Source organism: Danio aesculapii, chromosome 17 (genome assembly GCF_903798145.1).
Source record: "Danio aesculapii chromosome 17, fDanAes4.1, whole genome shotgun sequence".
Lineage (NCBI taxonomy): Eukaryota > Metazoa > Chordata > Actinopteri > Cypriniformes > Danionidae > Danio > Danio aesculapii.
The window spans coordinates 19092776-19120400 of NC_079451.1; the positions used below are offsets into that span (position 1 = coordinate 19092776).

The 27625-nt window shown below is 37.7% G+C and overlaps 2 protein-coding genes across 2 annotated transcripts in view; both read right to left on the reverse strand.

Annotated features, from left to right (window-relative positions):
- Positions 1–357, reverse strand: part of xdh (xanthine dehydrogenase) — a 36552-nt gene extending 36195 nt beyond the window's left edge. Inside the window, exons 1-2 of the mRNA XM_056476565.1 lie at positions 200–357; positions 30–87 (exon numbers count right to left, since the gene is read on the reverse strand). Coding sequence (XP_056332540.1) covers positions 30–87; positions 200–280 — 139 coding nt within the window. The 5' untranslated portion in view covers positions 281–357. The remainder of the gene's footprint in view (positions 1–29; positions 88–199) is intronic.
- Positions 358–2660: 2303 nt separating this feature from the next.
- Positions 2661–25918, reverse strand: si:ch211-132f19.7 (adenylate cyclase type 8). The gene is made up of 18 exons (XM_056476566.1): positions 25043–25918; positions 24132–24281; positions 23918–24048; positions 23728–23839; positions 21805–21932; positions 19523–19681; positions 19214–19445; positions 18663–18851; positions 18476–18576; positions 16375–16576; positions 16192–16287; positions 14741–14913; positions 12539–12620; positions 12088–12246; positions 10906–11052; positions 10608–10700; positions 8329–8443; positions 2661–3809 (listed from the first exon to the last, which is right to left on the reverse strand). The coding sequence occupies exons 1-18, from the start codon at positions 25916–25918 to the stop codon at positions 3403–3405; spliced, it is 3552 nt and encodes a 1183-aa protein (XP_056332541.1). The 3' UTR covers positions 2661–3402.
- Positions 25919–27625: the final 1707 nt, after the last annotated feature.

A 27625-nucleotide genomic window follows, 5' to 3' on the forward strand; every position in this document is an offset into this window, starting at 1 on the left:
AGAGACTGAACAAAATATCAAAAGGATACAGCTTCTTCTCAAATATGTCAAGAGTGTTATTTCAGGGTCTGCATTCTTCTCAGTGATCTGCACAAAATGGATTACGAAAAGACTTTGAGCTATAAAACTTTAATAAAAAAATGGAAGAAATTATGAAACACTTGAAGATATGTAATATGCCCATTCAATCCCCCCTTACTTTTTTTCCATTAACGAAGAAGACAAGGTCATCCCCTGGATACTGAAGTTCGTTTTTAATCTCATCCTCGGTGATGGACATGTTTAATTCCCGCTGTTCTCCGGTTGATCGGTGAGATGAGATGAAGCGCCGCTGACAGTGAACGGACGAACTATGAGCGCCGCTGCGTCACGTGACCCGATTCTTATCACTCACGCTGGAAGAGCTGCTGTGTGGAGAAAGACTTTAGCGATGGTTAGTACACAAAACCTTTGATTCTGCTCACAAGTTGACAGCAAAATTGATTGCGTTGAATTTTTTTTTGAAGAATAGACACTTGAGCTGAGGATCCAACACTGGAGTTTAGAACTGGAGTTACATGAAAAAATAAGTTCATAACAAAATGTTTTATAAGCGCTGTAAAACATTATAGCTTTTTTAAAGAAAGGATTGTAGCCTACATACTGTTTCCTTCTGTCAATAAAGCACACTTTTCCTTGTGTAAAAAGCTTTGCCTTTGGGCAAAAAATCTTTTTTTTTGTCTCGTTTCATTTTATTTAAAAATACAAGAATAAAATTGTCATGTATTGTCACAATAAAATGTCAATAGCTTTTTTTTTTACTCATAATATTATTTAATTACACACACACACGCACACGCGCAGACACACACACACACACGCACACGCACACGCACACACACACACACACACACACACACACACACGCACACACACACACACACACACACACACACACACCACTTTATTAGGTACACTTGTCCAGCTGCTCATTAAAGCAAATTTCTAACCAGCGAAACACATGGCAGCAACTGGTCATGGTCATGACGATCTGCTGCAGTAACGGAGCATCAGAATTGGGGAGAAAGGTGATTTAAGTGACTTTGAATGTGGCATTGTTGTTGGTTCCAGATGGGCTGGTCAGAGTATTTCAGAATAGTTGATCTACTGGGATTTTCACACACAACCATCTCTAGGGTTTACAGAGAAGGGCCAGACTGGTTTAAGCTGATAGAAAGGCAACAGTAACTCAAATAATCACTCATTACAACCGAGGTATGCAGAGGAGCATCTCTGAAAGCACAGTACTTCCAACCTTGAGGTGGATGGGCTACAGCAGCAGAAGACCACACCAGGACACTCCTGTCAGCTAAGATCAGGAAACTGAGGCTACAATTCACACAGGCTCACCAAAATTGGACAATAGAATATTGGAAATACGTTGCCCGATCTGATGAGTCTCGATTTCTGCTGCGACATTCGGATGTTAGACTCAGAATTTCGCATCAACAACATGAAATCATGGATCCATCCTGCCTTGAATCAACGATTCAGGCTGCCGGTGGTGGTGTAATGGTGTGCGGGATATTTGGCCCATTAGTACCAATTGAGCATCGTGTCAACGCCACAGCCTACCTGAGTATTGTTGCTGACCATGTCCATTCCTTTATGAACACAGTGTACCCATCTTCTGACGGCTACTTCCAGCAGGATAACATGCCCTGTCATAAAGAGTGAAACTTCCAGACTGGTTTCTTGAACATGACTATGAGTTCACTGTTCTTAAATGGCCAGATGACAATCCAATAGAGCACTTTTGGGATGTGGTGGAATAGGAGATTCGCATCATGGATGCGCAGCTGCCAAATATGCAGCAACTGTGTGATGCTATCATGTCAATATGGAGTATTTACAGAATATTTCCAGTACCTTGTTGAATCTATGCCACGAAGGATTAAGGCAGTCCACCCTTTTCCTGCACATGATGACTGCATAATAAATTATGGGTTGCACTTCCGATTAAGTAAACTTCCAATCTTTCAAATGAACTTAAATAAATTACTTCCGTTTTTAAAGTTGTGCTAGAACTTTTTATCTGTCTTGAAAATAACATTATGCTTGTATAAATCTTAACACAACATTAGCATCACAAACATATCTGTGGTTGCTCTTTTGAGTTAACTGTTTTCTCCTCTAGATTATTATTATTATTATTCATTCCCTTCAGTACAGTAGTATATTCAATATGTCTGTAATATTGCTGAGGAAAAAGAAAAACCTGTCTCAGGTTTTTGGGCTAGTGTTGTCATCATCATCATCATCCGGTGAAAGTAATTACTTAATTCTAATCAGTTTTCTTTTAATATTTGATGGATGAACTGTGAGAGGAATAAATGTACATCACTGTATAAGTTTTTAAATCTTTTTCACAGATTGTTTACAGTTTAAATGAAGTTACTCCCATTTTTCACGCAAAGCATCATGTGGCATAGGAAAAAGTTTTAGTGTTTGCCTGTTTTTATCTGATCCAAAAACTGCTTACTCAGACAAATATTGAACAAAAATATAGTGGACTATAAAATTGAAAAAAAAAAAAAAAACTCAGTAAAAATTGGTGGACCGTGTACTAAAAATGTCTACCTTTATTGTCTAAAACAGAACTTTGGCATTGTTAATTCCTGTTTAATGCATTCACCAAGACCTCATTGTAATTCTGACTCACTATTAAGCCAACAACCAAAAAAAACAAGAAACAGACAGAAGCTTTTCCTGTCACACTACCACATGTGACCATGTAAACATCATAAAATAAAAAGGGAGTTAATAAACGGTCAATTACACACAAAAGTCTAAATATTACTTTTCATAGAAAGTCATCTAAGCTGGATGAATAATCCTGAGATTTATAGCTTTTCCAGAGTGTCATTGGCTAATACACATGCATCAGATAATCAGCTAACTAGCTTTTTGCAATGGTGATGTCAGACCCTTCATTTCTCACAATTCACTGGTAGTTGATTACAGAAAACTATGGGAAAAATATCCAGATAAAGATACAGAAATCTCAACTAGGAATTGTCATCTTTGAAATAATCCAGAGTTCCTTTGTTTTTGCAGTTTTGGTCTGGATCCAAAATATAGAGTGTTTATTTGCAGCTCTGCTATAACAAATTCCCAATTTTATAGTTTAAAAACTTCCAAGACATAAGAAACATGACTTTTAGAAGCAATTTGTTCTTTCCATTGCAATAAGAAATCCTTTAGAAATCTGGTTATACATGAGATATGAAGTTGTTACCATTCAGAAAGAAAGACAGAGATTGCAGAAAATCATTTGAAGGCAATGACTCATGAAACAGACACCAGTCTAAAAAAAACTGAAGAGGTATTAAATATGGCTTCTGTCCAGGTTTCAATCCAAATTCATGCCATGTCCTTCAGATGAAATCCTCCATTGGCTTCTCGTAATTGTTCTTTCTTGCGGGCCTGCACCAGGGAAAAGACCACAGCGGCGAGAGTGTTTCTCCCAAGAGAGATCCCTCTGCTAGTGTTTCTCTCAGCGTAGCTTGAATTGTGTTCCCTGCTGCTTACGAAATATGTGCGGACCGCTCCTCGCCGCTCGCTAACTCCTTTGACATAGATTTCCCCTCTAAGCTGCAGCATAAAGCCGTGGTCTGCCAGGATACGGCTGGTGGCTTCTGGCACCTGAATACGCCCACTGAGCCCTGTGCTGTCCATTCGGCTAGCAAGATTTACAGTCATGCCCCAAATATCATACTGAGGCTTTGTGGCACCGATCACACCGGCAATTACAGGCCCATGAGAAATACCTGGAGGACAGAGATGCAGTTTAACCACACGTAACCATTTTTGGTAACACTGTACTTTAGGTCACAATTCATGCTATTAACTACTGGATTATTACCTGGCTAATATTAAGATATTAACTGCTCATTTGTAGTTATGAAGTATGAACTTATTCTGCATCCCTAATCCTACCCAAAACCTAAGCCCAACTTCTCCCTTACTAACTATTAATAAACAGTTAATTAGTAGTTAATTAAGCAAGAAGTGTTAGTTATTGGTTTGTTAATACTGTGAATTGTGACCTAAACTAAAGTGTTACCCTATTTTTTTTCTAAATGGTTTAGTCATTTTAAAGCCGAGAAAGAAAAATGACAATTGTAAAATCAGGCAATTATAGATGCAAGAGGACTTAAAGGGTCCTTTAGGTGCCACTTTTTACAAGATGAAAATAAGTTTATTATGTCTCTAGAGTGCGTATGTGAAGTTCTAGCTCAAAATACCCCACAAATAATGTTTTATTACTCTTTGAAACTGCCCCTTTTTTTGACCCAAACTGCTGTTTTGGTGACAGTCGCTTTAAATTCAAATGAGATTGTGCACCCAGGCCTCTTTTCAAAAAGGGGCAGAGCTAAAAATGCCTGTGTGTTAGCGTAGCAGCAGATTCAAAACAAAACTAAAGGCTATTGCACACTGAATCCAAAATTTTCTTCAGTTATTTTCACACGTTTAAATATAAATTCGATCGTAATAATACACTGCCTCTAAAACTTTCGGCTGTCATAAAAAAATTCTAACCGGGTTTGATTATTTCAGTTTTTCACTTCTGAAAGAGCACTTTGAGAGATATTTTGACATTTCACAGCCACTGTACAAGCAAAAGGCATAATACAAAATGTCTTCACTTCACACAGTGCACAATGTAAGACAAAATGTGAAGGCAGTTGAGAACCCCTGGATTCAGTGACTGGCGCACCTCTCTCCTGATGCTACTTGGTGTGTGTGGGTGTCCATACATATCTGGTACTGCCCCTAGACGAAATTGAAGAACCCGGGAGGTGTGGTATAGGGGCGGTGATGGGTGGTGGGGTGTGTTTGGCTGTTGAGGATGAAGAAAAGAGAGGGGAGGGGGGTGGGGCGGGGTGTTGTGGTCGAAGGTGAAGAGTGGGGGGGCAGGGGGTGTGGGCATTTGGCTCCCTACTAATATTGCTGCGGGTCTGAAAACTGCGTGGGCCCTCAGAATCGTCCTAACTTTTCCCCTTAGCGGCGCCCCTGATGGTCCGCTTCGGTCTGTTGTATATATATATATATATATATATATATATATATATATATATATATATATATATATATATATATATATAGTTGAAGTCAGAATTATTAGCCACCCTTTGATTTTTTTTTTCTTTTTTAAATATTTCCCAAATTATGTTTAACAGAATAAGTAAATTTTCACAGTATGTCTGATAATATTTTTTCTTCTGAAGAAAGTCTTATTTGTTTTATTTCGGCTAGAAAAAAAGCAGTTTTAAATTTTAAGCTCAACATTATTAGCCCCTTTAAGCAAATTTATTTTTTTTGGATAGTCTATAGAACAATAAAAAAAGAGGGGAGGGGGGTGGGGCGGGGTGTTGTGGTCGAAAGTGAAGAGTGGGGGGGCAGGGGGTGTGGGCATTTGGCTCCCTACTAATATCGCTGCGGGTCCGAAAACTGCGTGGGCCCTCAGAATCGTCCTAACTTTTCCCCTTAGCGGCGGCCCTGATGGTCCGCTTCAGTCTGATGTGTATATATATATATATATATATATATATATATATATATATATATATATATATATATATATATATATATATATATATATATATATATATATATATATATATACAGTTGAAGTCAGAATTATTAGCCCCCCTTTGATTTTTCTTTTTTAAATATTTCCCAAATTATGTTTAAGGTTATGAGTTTAATGAGTAAGGAAATGTTCACAGTATGCCTGATAATATTTTTTCTTCTGAAGAAAGTCTTATTTGTTTTTTTCGGCTAGAATAAATGCAGTTTTAAATTTTTTGAAAATTATTTTAAGCTCAACATTATTAGCCCCTTTAAGCTAATTTTTTTTTTTTTTTGGATAGTCTACAGAACAAACCATAGTTATACATTAACTTGCCTAATTACCCTAACTTGGCTAGTTAACCTAATTAACCTAGTTCAGCCTTTAAGCTGTGACTTTAAGCTGTATAGTAGTGTCTTGAAAAATATCTAGTCAAATATTATGTACTGTCATCAGGGCAAAGATAAAATAAATCAGTAAAGTTATTAGAGATGAGTTATTAAAACTATTATGTTTAGAAATGTGTTTAAAACAATCTCGCCGTTAAACAAAAATTGGGGAAATAAATAAACAAGGGGGCTAATAATTCTGACTTCAACTGTATGTATATGTATATATACAGTATATATATATATATATATATATATATATATATATATATATATATATATATATATATATATATATATATATATATATATATATATATATATAATATGAAAATAAATTCATTTCGGCAATCCTATCTTTATCTACTCCTTATCTTTGGCAGGTATTGTGTGCAAACGCTAATAGCGGATGGCTGCTTCTCACTCAGGGCTGAAATGACATGTACTGTACAAAGAGAGAATGTCAATCATGCTTTTTTTATCAAGTGTGATTATAAAAGATATAATCAATAAATTTTAAACTGTGTATAAACCCCTTATAAAAGACATTTCATGCTTAAAGGGATAGTTCACATACACACACACAAACAAAATTCATACTTGGTCTATATGATTTTCTTTTGTCAGACTTAGACAGTCGAAATAGTTTTAAATGTTTATTGGTTTATTTTCATGGTCAGTGTAAATTACTTAACATTGCTACAAATGGACCAGAATTAGCCAAAAACCTATTATCTCCCGAAAAACAGAACGAAAATTATACAATGGACAGAGCTATAATAAAAGAGCATTAATAGCTTTACACATCCTGATAAATATCGTGTATATAGACAAAACAAACTATAATATCCTGGCTCTTCCATTCTAATAATGGTGTTAGTGTGTAGTGACCATTTTTGAAGCTAGAAGTGCTTAAACTCGTCATAAAACTAACACAAACACCACTAGGGGGTTAATGTGTGCCTAATGAAGAAGATCGATGTGTTTTTGTAATTATATTAATTATAAACTTAAATCACTGACTTCCTGGCTTCAGAATGTGCTTCTTGGCTGACTCAACTTATGATGCTTAACATGACACTGTATGAGTAATATACTTTATAATATTATACAGTAAATAAAAGTTATCCAGAACTAGTTTTTTTGTTCGCTGTCAGCTTCTGTGGTAAACAAACTGTATGATAAGTGGTGCCCATGAGCGTTTAATCAAGGAGCTTTCACTACAAATACAATTGTGTCATATTTGTTTCCAACATTCTTCACATATCTTCTTTTGTGTTCATCATAAAAAGGAAACTCACACAGAATTTATTTGCATAAACTGTCCCTTTCCATTAAAGTTAAGAGAGTCAGAGTCAGTTTCTTTTTGGTCGAAGCACTACGATCTAATTTTAGACTAAAATGTACAGATTTGTTATACAATAATGATATAATTAATCAATATAGATTACTGATAGAGAGCTGGCAGCTTCATATTAATCTTCTGTCTTAATCGTCCAATCCAATCACATTAAAATCATACTGATGGTCCCATTTAATCTTATTAGCGTGTCTGAAGCAGTGCCCAGCAGGTGTACGCTCTCCTTCACAGCAAGCAGTCATTAAGCACGCTCTTGAGACTGAATCAAATAATCAAATAAAGTAAATAATTCCTTCTGAACTGATATATGGGTCAAAGATGATCAGACGTACCACTTTTTAAGTCTGAACCAAAGCCAAACTATATAGAAAAAAGCATGTTAGTGAAAGTGTTTGACTTGATGTTTTTATGCAATGTAAAATATAGAAATAATGCCATATTGTATCGCATGGAAAATTACACTAATTAAAAAAAATTTAAATAAACAACTGTCTGACAAGTGGCTGAAAGTGGTTTGTGGAAAAAGTATAAAGATTTAAAATGGCAAATATTAGTATTCTGGAGCTGCATTATGATCCTTAAACATCTTTTTTTAATAATAATTTTTTTAGGGGTATTCACCTTTATTGTGATAGGACAGGAGATTTACAGACAAGAAAGTATGGGGAGCAGAGCTAGGGGAAGGGTCGGCAAAGCACCTCGAGTGCCATGTGTCGACCCGCTAACCACTAGGCTATTGGCACCAACCTGTAGACATCTTCTACGTAATCAAATAGTTTCCTCATTTTAGAACGTTTTAGTTTTTGTCCTCTGTAAATCATGGTAAAAATGTATGAGCGTAATATTTTTTCACTAACAAGACAATCTGACAACGTTTGAAAACCCATTCATCGCTGACCCATTTTTTTATCACCAGTCATGTTTTAAAAGTAGAGAGGTTTAATAATAGAATAGCAAAATCTTACCAACACGCAACCAGAAGTCATTAGAGGTACGTTTGTTTATTTCTTTTAGAGTTTCTTGCATGGCCAAAGCGAACAGAACCAGTGTACTGAGGTGAGCCCACTCATCTTCACATTCCTATAACATACACATGCAGCATTTACATTTCAGCACAGCACATCACATATTAAATAAGCAGAACGTTCTGAGAAAGGTACTTAGAAGGGTTGTTTGGTGTGCGGAAGGTCAGTCAGAACCTTAAAACGTATACCGTAATCTACAAGTTTGAGTAATGCAAAATATCAGAGATCACATGATAGGCTGTGCCTTTCAGCAATCAACTTTGATTGGACAAAAAAATGTATTGGACCTGGAAACGCTGTACCCTTAGGAGCTGAGTAAACCAATGAAAAAGCATACTTTCTGTTGGAAAGTTTACAACTCTATCCTTGAGCCTGGTGTTGTACACATGCAATCTGATTGGGGGCTTATAGTAAAGATTCTTATATTATAAACGTTTTTCAAGTATCAAAATACATTGTAAAGGATCATCCAGCAGACTAAAAAAAGAAACTCATAGATACAAGAATGGTAACTATAGTTTAGTAATGTTAAAATAATGACGGCACGGTGGCTTAGTGGTTAGCACTGTCGCCTCAGCAAAAAGGTCGCAAGCTGAACCAGGTGGCTTTTCTGTGTGGAGATTGCATGTTCTCCCCATGTTCACATCGGTTTCCTCCGGGTGCTATGGTCTCTCCCACAGTCCAAAGACAACCACTATAAGTGAATTGAATAAACTAAATTAGCCATATTGTATGAGTGCATGTGTGAATGTGAGTGTATGGGTGTTTCCAGCTACTGGGTTGCAACTAGAAGGGCATCCGCTGTGTAAAACATTTGCCGGAATAATTGGTGGTTCATTCCGCTGTGGCGACCTCTAATAAATCAGAGACTAAGCCAAAGGAAAATTAATGAATTATTGTTAAAAAATATTCTAGTTTAGTTCTAGGAACTTATATCACATTGGTTCTAAGAACTTAACTTACAGACAAATGTAAAGAAGATTAATACACAAGCAACAGACTATCAATAAACACTTGATTTAACATAGAGATGGAACACATCACTGTATGAATCGCACTGATTTAATAAAAAGAGGCGTAGGCACCTGATTTATACTTCTGTGTTAAAGTATAAATCAGGTGAAGTATAAATCAGCCGTGGCCTACCCTTTGTCATAGCCTGACACGAACCCTAATGCACATCTCTAAAACTACTACATGTCGTTGCGAAGCATAGCACATGAACTCTGATTGGTCAGTTTGGTAGCAGTGACGAGTGTAGCTAGCGTGACCAAGAGCAGTGGGAGAGGAGCAAGCCCGGTGGCACAAGTGTTTAACAAGTGTCAAGTCCACTGAAGAAGCTCCAGATAGATACTTTTGTTTTGTGTTTACTTTATGATTAAAATAGTGGCACTTTCACTGAATCCTGCATCTTTTTACCTTGAATGAGTGTAAGTTTGAGCCACTTCTACTGTAAGCATTTCAGGTGTAAACTCAAAACACTCGCAAAGAAACTCAACACAGATGACCATAGAAATTGAAACCCGAAAAGCTAGCTGACAGTGGGGAAGTGTTATTGTCAGAGAAACACAAGCAGAATGCAGAAGCATGAATGCAAAGCAATTGCAATGAGTTATAATGATTACTCGATGCAGAAATGCAATAATAAGTAGTGCACTGCACTTTTTTGTTGCTAGGCAACCCCTGTAACAATTGTCTTGGTGCTGGAGGACATGACGTGGGATTCTTTCTCCAGAAAAAAAATTGACCTTCAACTACTAAGCACTCCATCAAAAACGGGAGCTGCAGCAGGTGGTTAATGCAAGGTGCCCGAGGCGCACAAACAGCGCAGGAAACATTAAGTGTGATCGGGGCATTAGGCTGTTAAGGAGGGTAAATTTTCATATTCTATACATGTGCTATAAATCTGTCTAATCTTGTTTTTTCTATGGTAACCCAGGACTGGTTCTGACTAGGTGTGGAGTTCTCCAGTTAGTTAGTTGGCTTTGAAAAGGTAATTTATATATTATTTGTTAAATATGACAAATACCTGTGCCACAGTCCTTCCATTCATTGGTAGTTTACAGAACACAACCAAAAAATGTTTTACTCAAACATATAACTGCCTATAAATCCAGAAAAATTGGATTTTCAAGTGGTCTCTTATTTTTGTTTTTACCCATAGCTGTATATTTAATGCATCCATACGTTTTGAAATCACACGTCAAGGTATATCTTACCTGTTTATCAGGAGAAAGGCCCGATGCAGCCATGTAGCAGCTGCCAATGGTTTTGATTTTCTCAATGTCCTGAAAGTAAGGCTCATCCAGTAGCTGAGGTGAAATCGAGAAAAATGATCTGCAAGTTCTGTAGGTCTGTGTTTATACTATCACAGTGTCGGCATTCGTACATTTGAAATCCATTTCATCAATATCATCTAAGCTGCTACAGTATTAGTTGTTAGCATTGAGCATGCTCAGATTTGGACTTAGTTAGATGACATTTGGTACTAAGAGGCTGCAGCACAAATCCACGTACCTCATCAAAGTCAGCAATGATCTCATTAAGAAGACGCAGACACTCCACGTCTTGATGAATCAACTCTTTCTTCTCGTAATAATCAGAAAAGCCTGGAATGGAAGCGAACATCACTCCAACTCGCTCGTACGATTCAGAGAACAGGTCCTTGGAGCCAAAGAATTAATAAGAGCGAAAGCACAGGAGTGTTACTATTCACTTATTCATACTTCTCAATTAATGAATGCACTTCTTAAATGCTCAAACAATATAAGTGGTTCGAAAATTGATCAAATTAATTTCTTATATTTTATTTTCTGATTAAAGTTTAAACTATTAAGGTCTGCCACCAATCATCAAGTAGCCTTACTTTATTAAGTGTTGATAACTACTATGTATTATTATATTAAAGTACTAATATTTAAACATATCATTTATTACGTTTAACTAATTGTTAATCAGGGCAACGTGGTGGTGCAGTAGGTGGTGCTGTCGCCTCACAGCAAGAAGGTCGCTGGTACGAGCCTCGGCTGGGTCAGTTCGCGTTTCTGTGTGGAGTTTGCATGTTCTCCCCACGTTCGCGTGGGTTCCTCCGGGTGCTCCGGTTTCCCCCACAGTCCAAAGACATGTGGTATAGGTGAATTGGGTAGGCTAAAATTGTCAGTAGTGTATGAGTGTGTATGGATGTTTCCCAGAGATAGGTTGCAGCCGGAAGGGCATCCGCTGCGTAAAACATTTGCTGGATAAGTTGGCGGTTCATTCCGCTGTGGCGACCCCAGATTAATAAAGGGACTAAGTCGAAAAGAAAATAAATGAATGAAGAATTGTTAATCATTTAATAAATACAGAAAAATAAATAATTAAAGGCATCACTTAAAGGAATAGTTCACCCAAAAAAGAAAATTCTGTTTAAAAAAGAAGATATTTTGAACAATGCTGGATATCAGGATACACTGACTCAGGACTATTGATATCAGTGGCTTTTGGTTTCCATTATTTCTCAAAATTGTGTTCAACAGAAAAAAATCAACTCCTAAAATTTAAAACTACTTGAAAGCGAGTGAATAATAAGCCAATTTTATTTTTAACAGAACAAATTATACTGTACTTTGTATGATATTTTAGTAGCTAAAGGCCCTTAATATTTAGTAGGACTATCCATGTATAGTCCTCATTATACCTGTACTGCACGCCTCACTGTACCTCATTGTTTCTGTCTCTCTCGAGAAAGTGGCGAGCGACGTGGGCAGGAAGGATGTTGTACAGCAGACACTCGTTATGCTCCCTTAGTTCCTTCATGTCCTCCACTTCCTGCCTGGCCTGCAGACGCCACAGGAAGTCAAGCCTGGACGTAGTTTCTAGCTGTGGGTTTGAGCAGAAATAAGTTTTGAAATCATTGAAAGCACCCAGCACAAATTATAATGTATGTCAGTATGATTGACTGGACTTTGAAGAGTTTTTTTAACGATGTGATGGTAGGTACAGCTAGCTAAGCGGTGGTTTCATTATTATTTACTGATAAAAAAGTACAATTACTTAAATACTTATATAGATTATTATTATAAATATCTAAAAGTGGTATCATATAATAATGAACACATTTATTATATCTTTCTTGCATATTATTTGAATATAAATTCTATTTGTCAAATACCTGTCTACTGTTGTAAAGGACGACCACAACAAACATGGCCATTAGCAGCACAGAAATGCCTTTCCGTCTGAGGTATTGAGATCTGAGCAAAACACATATACACATCAGAGGGGTCAGAACAATTCAATAGTCTAGGAAGTCATTTAATGGTGTCACATCATTGAAGTAAACATTTTCAGTGAGAAATAATAATGGAAAAAAGTTGAAAAATGTATTTTTAAAAATGCATAAAATAAAAACACACTTTAAATGAACTTTAATCTTTAACACTCTATTTTTAAAATAAATGAACTTTGTTTTCATGATTGCTTTTGGATTTATGAAATCTATACATATTTTTTAGTGACAAATAATAATAGCCAATGGGATGAAAAAGGGGGAACTACTCAGAAATTCCATGTTTAATAATAATAATAATAATAGTAATAATAATGATAATAATAATCATCATCATCATAACACTTTATTGTCAGCTGAATCATTTTTATTTTTTATATGTTAAGATGCTAAGATGTTTTTCATTTGTGCTTTAAAAAAAAAAAAGCAACAAAGATTGATTTTGAAATCGATATCCTCATATACATATCAGTTTGTAGTTGTTTCGACTGGCAATTTTTTTTTTTCCAAAAGCAAAGTTTTAGGAGTCTTACATCAGTGAACAGATCTCATCTTCCCAAATAATTCTAATAAGGAAGGGCCAAAAAACATTCCACAAACAATGAAAGATGGTGCATTCCTATATATGCTTATGGCTTTGTGAACCTACTTCAGCCTCCATACATGGCAAATCCAATGTCTTCCTGTAGCTTTGTATATAAATAGAGATTACAAGTAAGAATAAGGTGTTTAAACATTGTGTTTAGCCATCATTTAAAAAAAGCAGTCAAACGTTTGATTTTGTCTTGTTGATAAGGGTAACCTATTCATCCAGCCACCAGCATACGCTATTCTTACTTCAAAGAGTAGACTAGCAGTGTTTTCATGCTACTTACAAAGCAGCTACCCTAGTTGAGTTGGTGTTTTGAAAAGACAAGAAAACTATCTGAACTAGGGTAACTGCTTTGTAAGTAGCACTGGTTTGTAAGTAAACTGTTTTCCTTGTCTTTTCACTTCAGCAGTCATTGTAACCATTTTTTTTTGATTTTGTAACTTGATAACTTTGTTAAAATAAAACCCATGTAACTATAGCACTCTGTCTTTTCCTAAATGTGTGTATATTTCATCATGGCATTGTAATATTATTAAAATTACAAAACAAAAGAGTTCTGAGTATTTCTACATTGAATGGCCATAACATTCAAACTGACAATACATTTCTTTGTTCTCGACTTTTTCTTGTGTCTTTGAATACGAGTGCCTCTGTTGCCTAACAACAGCCTTTCTGACATCAAAATTACAACTTTACTACAGACATGTCTTTTTAAAAACAACATTTCCATTGTGGTGTAAAAACTTCTCTCTACTGCTTGCCGGACAGCAGGTCTAGTAACTAGTACACAGATATAGACTATATTGCAAAAAGTTTGTATGTTAGGGTTTGTATTCATTAAATATGATGACAGATATTCAAGCAGGCACACAATGTCATAAGACGTTAATATTAGGTTAGACTTGGGTCGTGACGTCAGGTGACCAAAATTCAATGTCTAGCCAGCATCTAAGGACAATGCTATTTTGACGTCCAATAACAATGTCAAATGACAATAATATTTGTTTGATTTTAGGTTGATTTTAGGTTGTGTCAGAAAGTGATTAAAATTCAAAGTCGAGCCAACATCTTAAACCAACGGCATATTATTTTGTCAAACACATTGATTTTGATCCCATTGTCAAACACTGACATTTATTCATCAGGTATGGCAACTAAAATCCAACGTCTGACAGACGTCAAAGTGGTAACGTCCACAAAAACGTCAAGCTGTAACATCATTAGACGTTGATATTTGGTTGATTTTAGGTTGGACGTTGGACATGGACAAGATTTTCATTCCCAAACAAAATGCACTGTCCCCTCGACGTTGGGGTACAAGTCAATCTGACTTCATGTTAAAATCCTGTTCATGCTGGGTTAAATCTCATAAGAAGGTTCTAATCTAAATATGACGTGACAAAAGTTCAATTTAATAGAGTCTTATATGAACACTATGGCCATTCTACAATTTTGATCGCTCCAGTGTAAAAAAAACAACTTTAATACTGTACCTCTGAATTTGGCTGTTTTGATGTTGGCGGATAAAGAGCACATGGAAGGCTACCTCAATGAGGTATGTGTAAACTGCAATGACTAACATCAGCACCGCTAGTTTCAATAGACAGCTGAGCCTCAGGAAGACGGCACACGTAACCATTGCCACCACACCACTCAAAACGAAGAACTGCAGAGAGATACGCTTTTATTGTATGCCTTTAATTAAGTCACAGACACAGTAATCATAAAAGAGCAACAACAACAAAAAACATTCAACAATGCTAGGAGGTTGTCATGAGTGTAACTTAACCCTCCTGTTGTCTTAGATTTCTGAAAAAAACTCTGTGAATGTCTAGGATTTTCCTCATCAGTGTGGAGCGTTTCAATAATGTTAACAAGAGGGCACCACTCGTTTTTGAGTAAAGACAAAGGTACAGTATATCTAAATGCTAGATATATGTTAATATGCTAAATGCTAGATATATTTCTAATACTAAATGCACCTGCATATGTCTAAAAAGTTAAAGCAGAAGATTCTTATTTTGTGTGTGAGTCTATCGTGACTAGAAATGTGTTGAAGTGTGCATGTGTCTGCCAATAGTTTTGTGGTGTAAAAATGATTTTATAGCTGATGGGCCAAAGTTGACCCGAAGGACAACTGCTGTACCCTAAATGTGCACAGCATTCATGAAAATGGAAAATTATTCATTTTTTCAAAGGGTCATTTTAGAAAAAGCAGAACTTCAAGATAAAAATAACATTGTTTAAGGTTAAAATGGTGCCATAGTCATGTTTGACCTGTAAGTCAACATGAAGGTTTATAACATTTGTTATTAAAGAGTTTGTTACTCACCCATATGTCATTCCAACCCTGAGACCTTCATCCATCTTCGGAACACGAATTAAGATATTTTAGATGAAATCTGAGAGCTCTCTCATCTCCCATAGCAATGCTTCCGACTTGTTAAAAATATACAAAGAAGATCCTCAAAACATACAGTACCATATGATTTCAGTAGTTCAACTGGAATATCATCAAGCTATGACAATACTTTAGTGTGCACATTTAACAAAAAATAATGACTCTATCTGTGAGTGCTTTCATATGTTTCGTGCAAGTCATAATAATTTAGGATGTATTAATTGTGCTTTGTTTCAAACAGAGAAAGTGACATGCGGGGATCCAGGCTATACGTCAGTGCACAGAATTTGTGAACATGCACCCTATACTGACACTGAGGAGTTTTTATCTTGTTTATCTTGATGTTTTATTTGCACACAAAAGTATTCTCGTAGCTTCATAATATTCTGATTGAACCACTGAAGACACATGGACTGTTTTGAGGATGTTTTTTGGTACCTTTATGAATTTGAACAAAGGTCTTGGGGTTTGGAACAAAATAGGGGGCAGTAAATAATGACAAATTTGCATTTTTTGGTGTAAACTGTCTAGTTTTTACTCTACCTCAGGATGTGTGCAGATGGTCACTGGCCACTGAGTGCCCTGTTCTGAGTTCTTGCTGCTTTTCTCAGTCTCTTCAAATGTGCTGTTACACCAAAACTGTAGATGAAATAGATGAAATAGATGGTAGTTTTAAAACAAGCATTTCTTGATTAGAGCCAAGCAGCCCAAAATTTTGGCACTCACAATGTTGCAGGAGGCTACACCAAAGTTAGTAGCAATAGCGGTGAGGGTGAGCAAATTCCGGATACTCTTGGTCTCATGGATCCAGCAGCAGAGATGCTGTAAATATGGAGGCGAGCGCTTAAATTCCTCAGCCAGAGTGACCAGAAGCACCAGCATGTAGACAAACAGGAACACTAAAAACTGGATTACCATGGGATAAAATCTGTGGGAAACACATGCAGACATGCCATATTTATAAATTAAACACACATGAGGCTTTTGAATAGTAACAGCTATTGTTGACATGATACTGGAATTTCCTACTTTGATATGACACCTCATCCCAACATAAATATAAATTGCCATTTTTAGGCATGTCACTAATAGGGATTTTGACTACTGCTCCAGTCAGGCCAGTGACATTTTCATAGAAAAATAGCTGTCAAATAGTATATTTTTATATATAATATATGAGCTGTATATAGCAGGGGTTCCCAAACTTACCAGCTTGAAGATTGAAGACTATTCACCCAAGGATTAACAATGTGTAACCGCAAAATCAACATTGGGATTTTGATTTCACATGGACTTTAAGCATTGTTTTAAAGGTGCAGTACGTAAGTTTGACACACAGTGTTTGAACTAGACCTGGATCAAAACAAGTGCTGGTTGCCAGATTGACTAACAGGAGCAAGTCTTATGTATATAGCAGGGGTTCCCAAACTTTCCAGCCCACGATCCCCAAAATAATGCCAGTTACTTGTTACCCCCAATATCCTCTGAGGTGATTATGAATAACATTGTTTTAAAGGTACAGTATGTACGTTTGACACAGCGGTTGAACTAGGTATTCCTGGATCAAAACAAACGCAGGTGCAGGTTGCCAGATTGACCAACAGGAGCGAGTCTGACGGTAAAGGCTGATTTAAACTGTGTTTTAAACAGAAGCAGAAGCACGCGATAGAGGGAATATTTTCCATATTAAAAGAAGTTTTGGCCTAACCAACACGGCTTCTTTTCTTGTAGCTAAACAACAGGATAAACTGACACCTCAGGTACACCTCATGTGCTTTATTCAGTGTTAAATGCTAAAAATGTGAGTTTGAATGTCATTTTACATGACATTAAATGTCATATTACTGAAAGCAGCAGCAGATAGTTCACCTTATATCTTAAAAATATACAAATGAGTGATTCAGCATGTACATTTAATAATGTTAAATAGGTTTAATATGAATTAATTAGATTATAAACCTTACCATTTCATAATTGAGTGCATATTCAGTGCCTCTAAATGGCTGTATTTAAATTACTGTCGTGTTTCATCTGGTGCAAATAGCCAAATTGCTTATCACTGCAAATCACGTCACGTAGCGTGTTGTTAGGACACAGGGTTACAATGTAACCTGCTCACCTAATGTTTACGCTCGTAATATTTGTATTATTTGCTAATTAACAACCACCTCATGTAGAACTCTCCTTTTGGCATCTGCTTCTGTCCACCCGAGGTCGCATATCAGTCACGGACACATGTATTGAGAGGCTTTATGACTGTGAAAAAATGAATTTCATTTATTCAGTCAAAGGCAACTCGGGGTGCTGAAATATAATTGGCTAAACTGGCATTGAGTAGGTTAAAAGAACTAAAACAAAGACAGCATTCCAGCACGGAAGGACATTTCCAAAGCAGAATATTTTACTACAGTTTTGTTTTTCAGATAAACAAGAATGTTCACCTGGCATGTTTCTTAAATATCTGCAAACATAGGATGGTATTTGTATCCTTTTGAAGAGTCAAAAACTTACATACAGCTCCTTTAAAGACTGGTATATTGGTTTTATTTGACATAAGTTTAGCCTATCTATTGAAACTAATCGTAGCTCATTTATAGAAAGGGAATCTGTGGCAGGACAGACTGTGGCAGGCAGTAATGCCTTAAAAATGCTTCAAGTGGCCTAAATGAGAGTGACATGAGGTGCATGAGACTGTGATGCATCTAAACTCACAGTCGGAGAGAGACCGCAACAAGTTTCAATTTTATAGAAAAGTGATATTTTAAATATTTCAGTATCAACGCCTTTCAAAACATTGATACTTTTGATAACGCAAGTAATCACTTACTGTGGAGATGGGATGAGGGCTTGGGCAGCCATAATGAAGAGGAGCAGCAGAAAGGAACAGGCCAAATTGGACTTGAACATCTCATCTCTCATTTGAGAAAACTGAAAGTGCAAATGTTGTGTGGGTCTACTCATAAGCACAAATGCTATTATGCTACATATAAAGGATGTTTCTGTGCGGTCTATACCTTTCCCTCGATGTGTGTGTCTTTGAAGACCAGAGTGAAGGGTGTGATGTGTTCTTTGCGCATTCGTTCACTACTGCGCACCTCGATGGCCTGCTTGATTCTCTTGTTGATTTCTCGAGACCCGGCACAGTGAGGAGTAATCTGATTGGGCAGGTGCACCAAGGAGCCATTGGTAAAAGTGGCTAAGATCTAAAAGATGAGCAAAAAATTGTAAAGTAAGTAAATACAATGTTTATTTTGACACTCAGGTTTACTTGCCAATCAAATGAAACTCTTGGTGTCTTTAATCCGTCAAGGCCTGTTTGACAGAGGTGAACCCCTGGCTGTCATTACATTTTTGAGGGGGAAATCTGGACTCACAATCTCGTCAAATTTGGACTTGGGTGAGATGTCGTTGTGTGTCAAACCATGGGTTAAAAACCTTGGATTTATTTTTAATGATGGCCTAAAGTTCGACCATTAATAAACATGACCATGATAAACTTCATCTTTCATCTTATCACTAACTAAAGACTACATACTAAATGTAGGTGAGGTTTATGAGGACTCACACAGTTCATTCCAATGATGTTATCAAAAGGCAGCTCTGCACTCCATGTCGTCTCATCTTTGCTGGTTCTCCTGACTTTAGGGGGCTCCTTGTCATCTTGGGGTGTGTGGCGGATTAGAAAAGTGTCGATCTTGTGCTTGCGTAAAAACTCATTGCGCTCATGTCCTCGGCCCTCTTCGGTCTCGTAAACACCCTCGAGACAGTCCAGGGTGGCTCGCGATATATGAATCCTCCTATTGTTACACGTTTTGTTTTATTAGACTATTATCAGATGTGAATTGTGATTAAACTGATGATCTGGTGTACTTGCCCTGGGATTCCTCCAGCCTCTAGCATGTTGGCAACATCTACGTCCCAAGACCACACGTCAAACTGCCATTTCTGAAGACCCAAAACCCCACACAGGACCGAGCCAGAGTGGATTCCAATTCGCATGTCCATATCTCTCTTCAGCTCCTTGCGGACATAACTGATTAAAATAGTAGAATGAATAACATTTATCTGATTTCTCGTCTTCTCTTTGTTTTTAGAACTGCTATCATCAATGGACAACACAGGAAACACAGAATATGATATATAACTCCATGATCAGTGCCCTGACTACCTAACAAGAAAGCTTATTGAGATGCACCATATGACTAAAGAGCCCCTATTATGGGTTTATGAAAATGACCTTCCATACAGTGTGTAACACAGCTCTAAGTAAAGTAAAATATCCAGCTATGGCTATTTAATATTAAATATTATTTTAAATATCCAGCTTTAAAGCTATTGATTCTTCTATAAAAGAGTAGACTCATAGTAGTTTGAATGAATCGCCGCTGTAACGAATCTTTAGCTATGCTGTGTTACGTTAATTCAAAACTCAAGCCCTGCCCATTTGCTGTACGCGCAGACACGGGAAAATTAATGTAGTGTTGCTTTCCCTACCGAAACATGTGGCTGTGAAGAGTCAGTGGTTCAAGCTTATTTTTGCAAAAATACCTCAAGATTATAGCCCCAGCCTTGTGCTGTGTTCCCGTCTAGTGCTTCAGCAATCTACACGCTTACAACGGGGAATTCGTTGGCCGTTTGATAAAGGAAGGATCAGAAAAGCCTATTGATGTGTGAGACTTTGTCAGAGCATGACAGGAACTTTACAGTACACAGTTCATGTATCAGTTTCTTCCTCCATTTCACAAGTGTAAGTAAGTGCGATTAAAATGGTAGCCTCCTTGTTTTCTCTAGCTTGCAAATTATATATTTAATTGTGTTTTGTTACTTGTAACCGCTTGCACTGTATCTGGTTAACTTTTTTATATTTTCATATCGCTTCTAAAGCCACGTTGAAAATGTGACGCGTGCTGCTTTGTTTACAGATTTAATTGCATTTGTGAGCTCGCGATCCACTGCCGTTTGTCATTGCTGTGGCCATGACGGTCAAGTTTCAAAATAGTTCAGCTTTTGCCACAGTGTGGATTAACACTGAATGTGTGTCACTGTTTTTACTTATGGTGAAGAATAGAGCAATATGCTGGTGTTAAACTGCATTGCTTTAATGAACTCCTACAATGGGCTCACACATATACTCTGCACTCTGACTACTTCAAAATTGTTGATAAGCCGTGGTGGGCATTTCTCTCTGTCGCGTGCTGAACGCAGTCGACCAATCACAACAGAATGGGTCATCGAACCAATCAACACAGATTAGCATCGCACTAAGGAGGGGTTTGGGAACAAATGAATCGCTGAACGAAATAATATGGGAGCCGTTGGGATAATTACGTAAAAATGAATGCATATTATAAGACAATGAATGTGTTTTTTGACCTTGCATGCATATCAGCCTGTTGTCGGAGACCCCAAAACCAAAATCTGACCCTTTTAATGCATAATAGGGGCTCTTTAAGACATTTTTAACAATCCAATCACAAGTGTACAATGCCAAATAAAGGTGGAAAAGAGGATCAAGAACATAATTTTTACATTAGGTTGTTTAAAAAATGCTTTTATAAGATTTATTTTATACTGTGTAGACAACACATGTGGTTGATTGCATTTAAAACCCCACAAAAACCAAATTTTTTTTCCCTACAGGATTTTCAGAAAATGTACATTTGGTAGCAATTACCATGTTCTCCTTCAACCTTCAGCTTATTTTGCAAATTAGATTGAAAGATCAGAAAAAGCCCATACACTGAAAAAAGTGAATACTTAAATGACAGTTTTCTGTAATAAAGTAAAACCAAAAAGAAAAAAAGAAGGGAAAAAAACAGCAACAACAACAAAACACAATTCATTTAGGTGTAAAAAATTTATGAATTGAATATGAATTGATCTATTTGTTTTGTTTAGTTCAGTGTACATAAGCCTGCAATAAAACCTTCCCTCAAAGAATTCAGGTCTCAAAAGTGGGCACATTAGGCACATCTCCTATATGCACTTTAATCTGTTAGATCAAAATGCATCTCAACAACCAGGGTAAACAGATCCTTTGGGGGATACTGATGCATAAAAAGCTTCCTGAAAATCCTCTGCACAATAAACTGAGGTAAACCAACCAATGAGTTTACAACTATCACCTTTCGTGATTGAAAAAAAAAGAATACACACCGTATAGTGTTGATCATTGCCAGACCCATCTCTACACAGCAGCGGGCATGTGCAGTCTGGGGCTCTGGGACACCGGACACACAGTAGTAACAATCTCCAAGAATCTTTATCCTCATGCAGTGATTCTCCTAAAGTAATAAAGAAGACTTTCAATATGCTTGCAACACATTGACTGCAAGTCTTATTGCCATATTTTCAACAGCTACAAATAAATTTTTGCTAATTTTATGCAGATCAGGTTGGTAGGTGGGTGGGTGGGTGGTTGGATGGATGGATGGACGGACAGATGGACAGACAGAGTTTTGACAGACCACTTTACAAAAAAAACTAAACACATTTATGCTTTGCACTAGCCCAGGGGTGTCCAAACTCTGTCCTGGAGGGCTGGTGTCCTGTAAAGTTTATCTCCAACTTGCTTCAGCATACCTGCCAGGAAGTTTCTAGCACAGGGGTGTCAAACTCAGTTCCTGCAGGGCCGCAGCTCTGCACAGATTAGTTCCAATTCTAATTAAACACACCTGATCTTACTAATTGAGTCCTTCAGGCTTGTTTAAAACCGACAAGCAAGTGTGTTGAAGCAGGGTTGGAACTAAACTGTGTAGGGCTGCAGCCTTTCAGGAACTGAGTTTGACACCGCTGTTCTAGTATATCTAGTAAGAGCTTGATTAGCTGGTTCAGGTGTGTTTGATTAGGGTTGGAGCTAAACTCTCCAGGACACTGACCCTCTAGGACTGAGTTTAGACAACCCTGCTATAACCTTTACATTACATTAAGAGATTTAAAGGGATAGTTCACCTAAAAATTACAATTTCCTATTAATTTACTCTCCCTCAGGTCATCCAAGATATAGGTGATTTTTGTCTTCAGTAGAACATTAAAGAAGATTTTAAGAAGTTAAATCTGTGGTCCTTGGTGATTCATAAAACGGCAGTGAATGGTGATAATTTTTTTTAGATTTAAATTAAACAAATACAAACTAGTCCAAGGGTGTCATGGTGGCGCAGAGCGTAGCTTGATTGCCTCAAAGCAGGAAGGTCACTGTTCGAGCCTCGGCTGGGTCAGTTAACATTTCTGTGTGGAGTTTGCATGTTCTCCCCGTGATCACGTAGGTTTTCTCCGGGTGCTTCGGTTTCCCCAACAGTTTAAAGACATGCAGTATAGGTGAATTGGGAAAGCTAAATCGGCCATAGTGTATGTATGTGAATGAGACTGTATGGATGTTTCCCAGTGATGGGTTGCAGCTGGAAGAAACATAATCATCCGTTGTGTAAAACATATGCTGGATAAGTTGGTGGTTTCTTCTGCTATGGCGACCTCAGATTAATCAAGGGACTAAGCCGAAAAAGAAAATGAATGAATGAATGAAACTAGTCTAAATCAATTCCTGGGGCTCATGATGACACACTGTGGTCTTGTAAAGTGAAATGATTGGGTCCATGTAAGAAATTGAAAATGAAAAAAATTTTTGGCCAATTATATTTATTTACATTTTGTGCAGATACAACATCTTCCTCTTCTGTCTGGGTTAAAAGAAAGAATTGTGTCTATGTCTGAATCTGGAGAAAGATTAGGAACTTGAAGAAACAAAATACAAAATGTTTTCTGAAAATAGCAAAAAAGATGGGCTTTGGGAAGAAAGAACTTTTCAGACAATTCTAAAAATGATAAAAATACACCTTTATCATACAAGTCCTCAATGGAATTAAGCCCCTAAGAAGACAAGTCACGAAAAAAAAAATGGAATCTGACGGCGCAACAGCCTAGTGGTTAGCGCCAACATATGATACAGTAGCACGTCAGGGCGTCCTGAGTTCGAATCCCAACTCGAGGACATTTCCCTGACAATTTGGTACTGCAAGGCCTCCTTTTGACTAAATTGAACATTTTTGGGTGAACTATCTCTTCAAGGTTATTATTTCTCACCTCTGCAAGACGATCAAAGCGACCAAACAGCTCATTGAGTGTCCGCACCAACTCTTGAGCCGGCATGGTCATGGAGAGAGAGGTGAAGCCTTTTATATCAGCAAACAGGATGCTGAAACAAAAGAATATTCATGCTGATTTGACGCAACATCCTTGCTGGAAATACTACTACATGGGGATCTGCGTTTACCTGACATCTTTGTATTGATGAAAGTAGGTTTTATGGAACTGTTGAGGAAGCAATTCATCATCCAGGGCAGTCATATCACCAATCATCTCCATAGCAACAAATCGAGGAAGAATAGACATCACCAAGCGCTCCTAATGTAAAATAAAGTCTCATTTCTTTAGAAATATTGCATTAATGAAATAAGAACTACTTAATAATGTCAAGATTCCCAAACCTGTCTCTGGTTCTCTCTCTCCATCTTGACCCGTCCCTCAATGCAACGACGTGTCTCAAGGAAGGCCTGCCTTTGGGCGCGATCAGATAAATAGTGGATGAAAAGCCCTGCAGTATTCATGCCCATGTACAATAGACCTTTCGCTAGTAACTGGAATGAACAAGACAAGCTTCATTAGTTGATGTATTGATCCCTGAAGTTGATGATGATTAAAGATGTTAAGGAGTCTGAAACTGGTGTACTTTTGTGCTATAATAATGGAGCATTAATTAAAAGGAAGACTACACACAACCTGACAGAAGCATTATAAAAATCAAAGCTCCATTGAATTAACCCTAGATCTTAAATGCCCTAATATACTTAAGTGAAGTAATTTTGAACAAAATCCCACCGAAATTTTAGTTTCAACCATTCAGTTCTTGAAATCAAGTATAAAATTGTTCATGTCAACAACTTAATTGTTGATATCTGCATGACACGTGGCACTTACAAGCCTGTCTACTGCAGCATGAGGGTGTTTGAGAGGTCAAAAACCGTATACTGTCACTTAGGCCCAATCCCAATTCTACTTTTGTTCCGTGTGTAGCGATGCTGCTGGTGTAGATGGTGTATTCGGTGAAATTTTTGTACTTCTTTGTTAATAAAGTGTGGTCCTGATAAATCTTCGTTTCAAGGGGTATCTAGCCCTTCCCCCTAGTCCTACGCCTTTAAGCTAAAGAGAATTGGGACACCCTTACCCCTTCACGTGAACACGCAAAACGAGGTAGAATTGGGCCTTAGCCTTTTCAAACTTCTTTTTGCTCTCAGATGAAGAAAGAAAAAGTAAATCAGGCTCTTGGAGATTATTTTTTCCTACACTAGGGCGAGGACTAAATGTCAGCTTTGATATTTTGGAATAGCCTCTTCTTTACCTTTCTTACAACGGCCGTGTCATTGTAGTTCCTAAAGGTATCCACCAACAGGTGCAAGGCAGCAGTGAGGAATCCCATGCAGATGGACCATAGCAGAGGTAGGGGCAATAGTGTGTAGATGGCAAAAAGGGTGAAGAGCACATACCAGGACTGGTCTGTCTCCAATCCGTACACTAATCCACCCAGTGCCTGAACAGTCTGTGACAGCCAGCTTGCCAGCCCAGCATAGCGAAGGTAATCTGGAGACATCAGCCCTTTACAAGTCAGAACTAAGACACATATGATTGCTCCAAGCGCCATTAAGAGCCCGGCCAACCATCCGTGTTGAGAGTCCACCATCTCAGGGGCCAAAGCCAGGTAGATGAAGAGAATGTGGAGTTTGGTAAGAATATCAATGACATTAGTGACTACAAGGGAAGTTCGCCGTTGGCCAGATGAGTGCTGCTGGTACAAATGCTCCAGATCATGAGATTTGAACTTGTGGTGGAGAGCAGGGAGGAAGATCCCACGTACTGTGGAGCCCCAGCTTACGAAGAAGTCTGCATCTGTAACTGATTCTGTAGACTTCCGTGTGCAGGTGGAGTTGCGTTCTCGAAATGGATGGATGCGAGCTGCAGAGGAGCGCCGCTTGTGCATGCCAGCATTGCCCCGTGCAGCTTTGTTCCGAATCTGTCTGTTGATGTCATCGATGTAGGCGTCAGTAACAATGATTTTGCGAGAGTTGACTGCTCGCCCCTCGTGGTGCATCCCCCGTTGGTCGATAATGTGACGTACAGCATTCTGCCACATTAGTTGCTTGCGTTTCAAGTTGGGTGATGGAGGCACAATTGTGCATACTTGAGGTGGAACAGTGATTTCTGAAGAATTCAAAGCCATGATCTAAACATGCTTTAGATCCCAGAACTCAGCTTGAGACTTCTATCGACTGCACAAACCTAAAACCATGAAAAGTAAAAGATTTAATCATTTAGATGGGACACTAAAGTTGTATCAGTTTGAAACCAAAATAATTACTTTAAAATGAACTAACTATGCATGTAAAATCATAATACTTGTTTGAACCACATATTACACGCAAAAGAACATGCCAAAAAAGTTCCATATCCCCTAAAACACCATTTAAAACTTAAACTTTTCCAGAAACTAACAAATGACCCAAAACACAGTCAAAAATACCCCCAAATTTAATTCAGTATCCATAAAATATGCTTGACACTAGACAAATGATATGCCCCAAAATATGCTCAAAGACTCACAAAACAAGTTTAATAATTCTTAATAATAATAATAATAATAATAATAATAATAATAATATTAATAATTTCTTACATTTATATAGTGCTTTTCTGGACACTGAAAGCACTTTACACATTGGGGGGGGGGATCTCCTCATCCACCACCAGTGTGCAGCATCCACCTGGATGATGCGACGGCAGCCATATTGCACTAGACAGCACACCACACACCAGCTGATTGGTGGAGAGGAGACAGAGTAATGAAGGCAATTAAGGTATGAGGATGGTTAGGAGGCCATGATGGACAGAGGTCAAATTTGGCCAGGATGCCGGGGTTAAACCCCTACTCTTTTTCGGAGAACATCCTTCAGGATTTTTAATGACCACAGAGTCGAGACCTCAGTTTAATGTCTCATCGGAAAGACGGCACTCACTGAGCAGTATAGAGTCCCATCGCTATACTAGGGCATTAGGACCCACACTGGCCACAGGTTGGGCACCTCCTGCTGGTCTCACTAACACCACTTCCAGCAGCAACCTAGCTTTCCTATGTGGTCTCACATCCAGGTACTGACCTGCTTAACTTCAGTGGGTGACCATGTGAGAGTTGCAGAAAGCTAGCTGCCGGCAGAGTCTCTTACCTAAGTGTTTCTTGATAATACACTCAAAATTAATTCAATGCCCTTAAAAAAAATAAAAAAACATAAATAAAGTTCAATGCCCCCATGATACCCCCAAAAATGACACAGCTAAAACAAATTCAATGCCTCTCAACAAGTACCATTTAAATACTCACAAAGCAATCTCAATATTTAAAAGTAAAACACCTAAATTACTTAATAAGTACTTAATACTTAAAAACTAAATAAATGCAATGACTGTGCTTACATTTAATGCATTTTAAAATGAGGAATACTGCTCAAAAGATCTCTCCACGACAGTTGTTACATGACATAACTGATTTAAACTGTACATAAATGTAAATGAAAGTATACTTGCCAAGGATGGGGCTTGAAAAATCTTGTAACGATGCATGCATCTGCTCATCCATGAACAGTAGCCAAGGTGAACTGATCCCGACTCAAGCAAATATCTAATATGGCACATTCTTGTCCCTCAGTGGTGTAATATTCGGCAGCTGAGTGCAGAACGAGTCGTCTTTGACAGATTTTCCCTCTGCCATTCCAAGCAGCATAACCATGCAAAGCATAGCTATATGTGTATAAAAAAGACTTGTCTTCTATAATACTACTTTCCACAATTATAATCCATACAATCCTGTGTCAAAACATTCCTTGGTTTTGGAAGAAGTCAAGCCCAGTTTTAAAAGATGTCCCGTCTGCAGTTG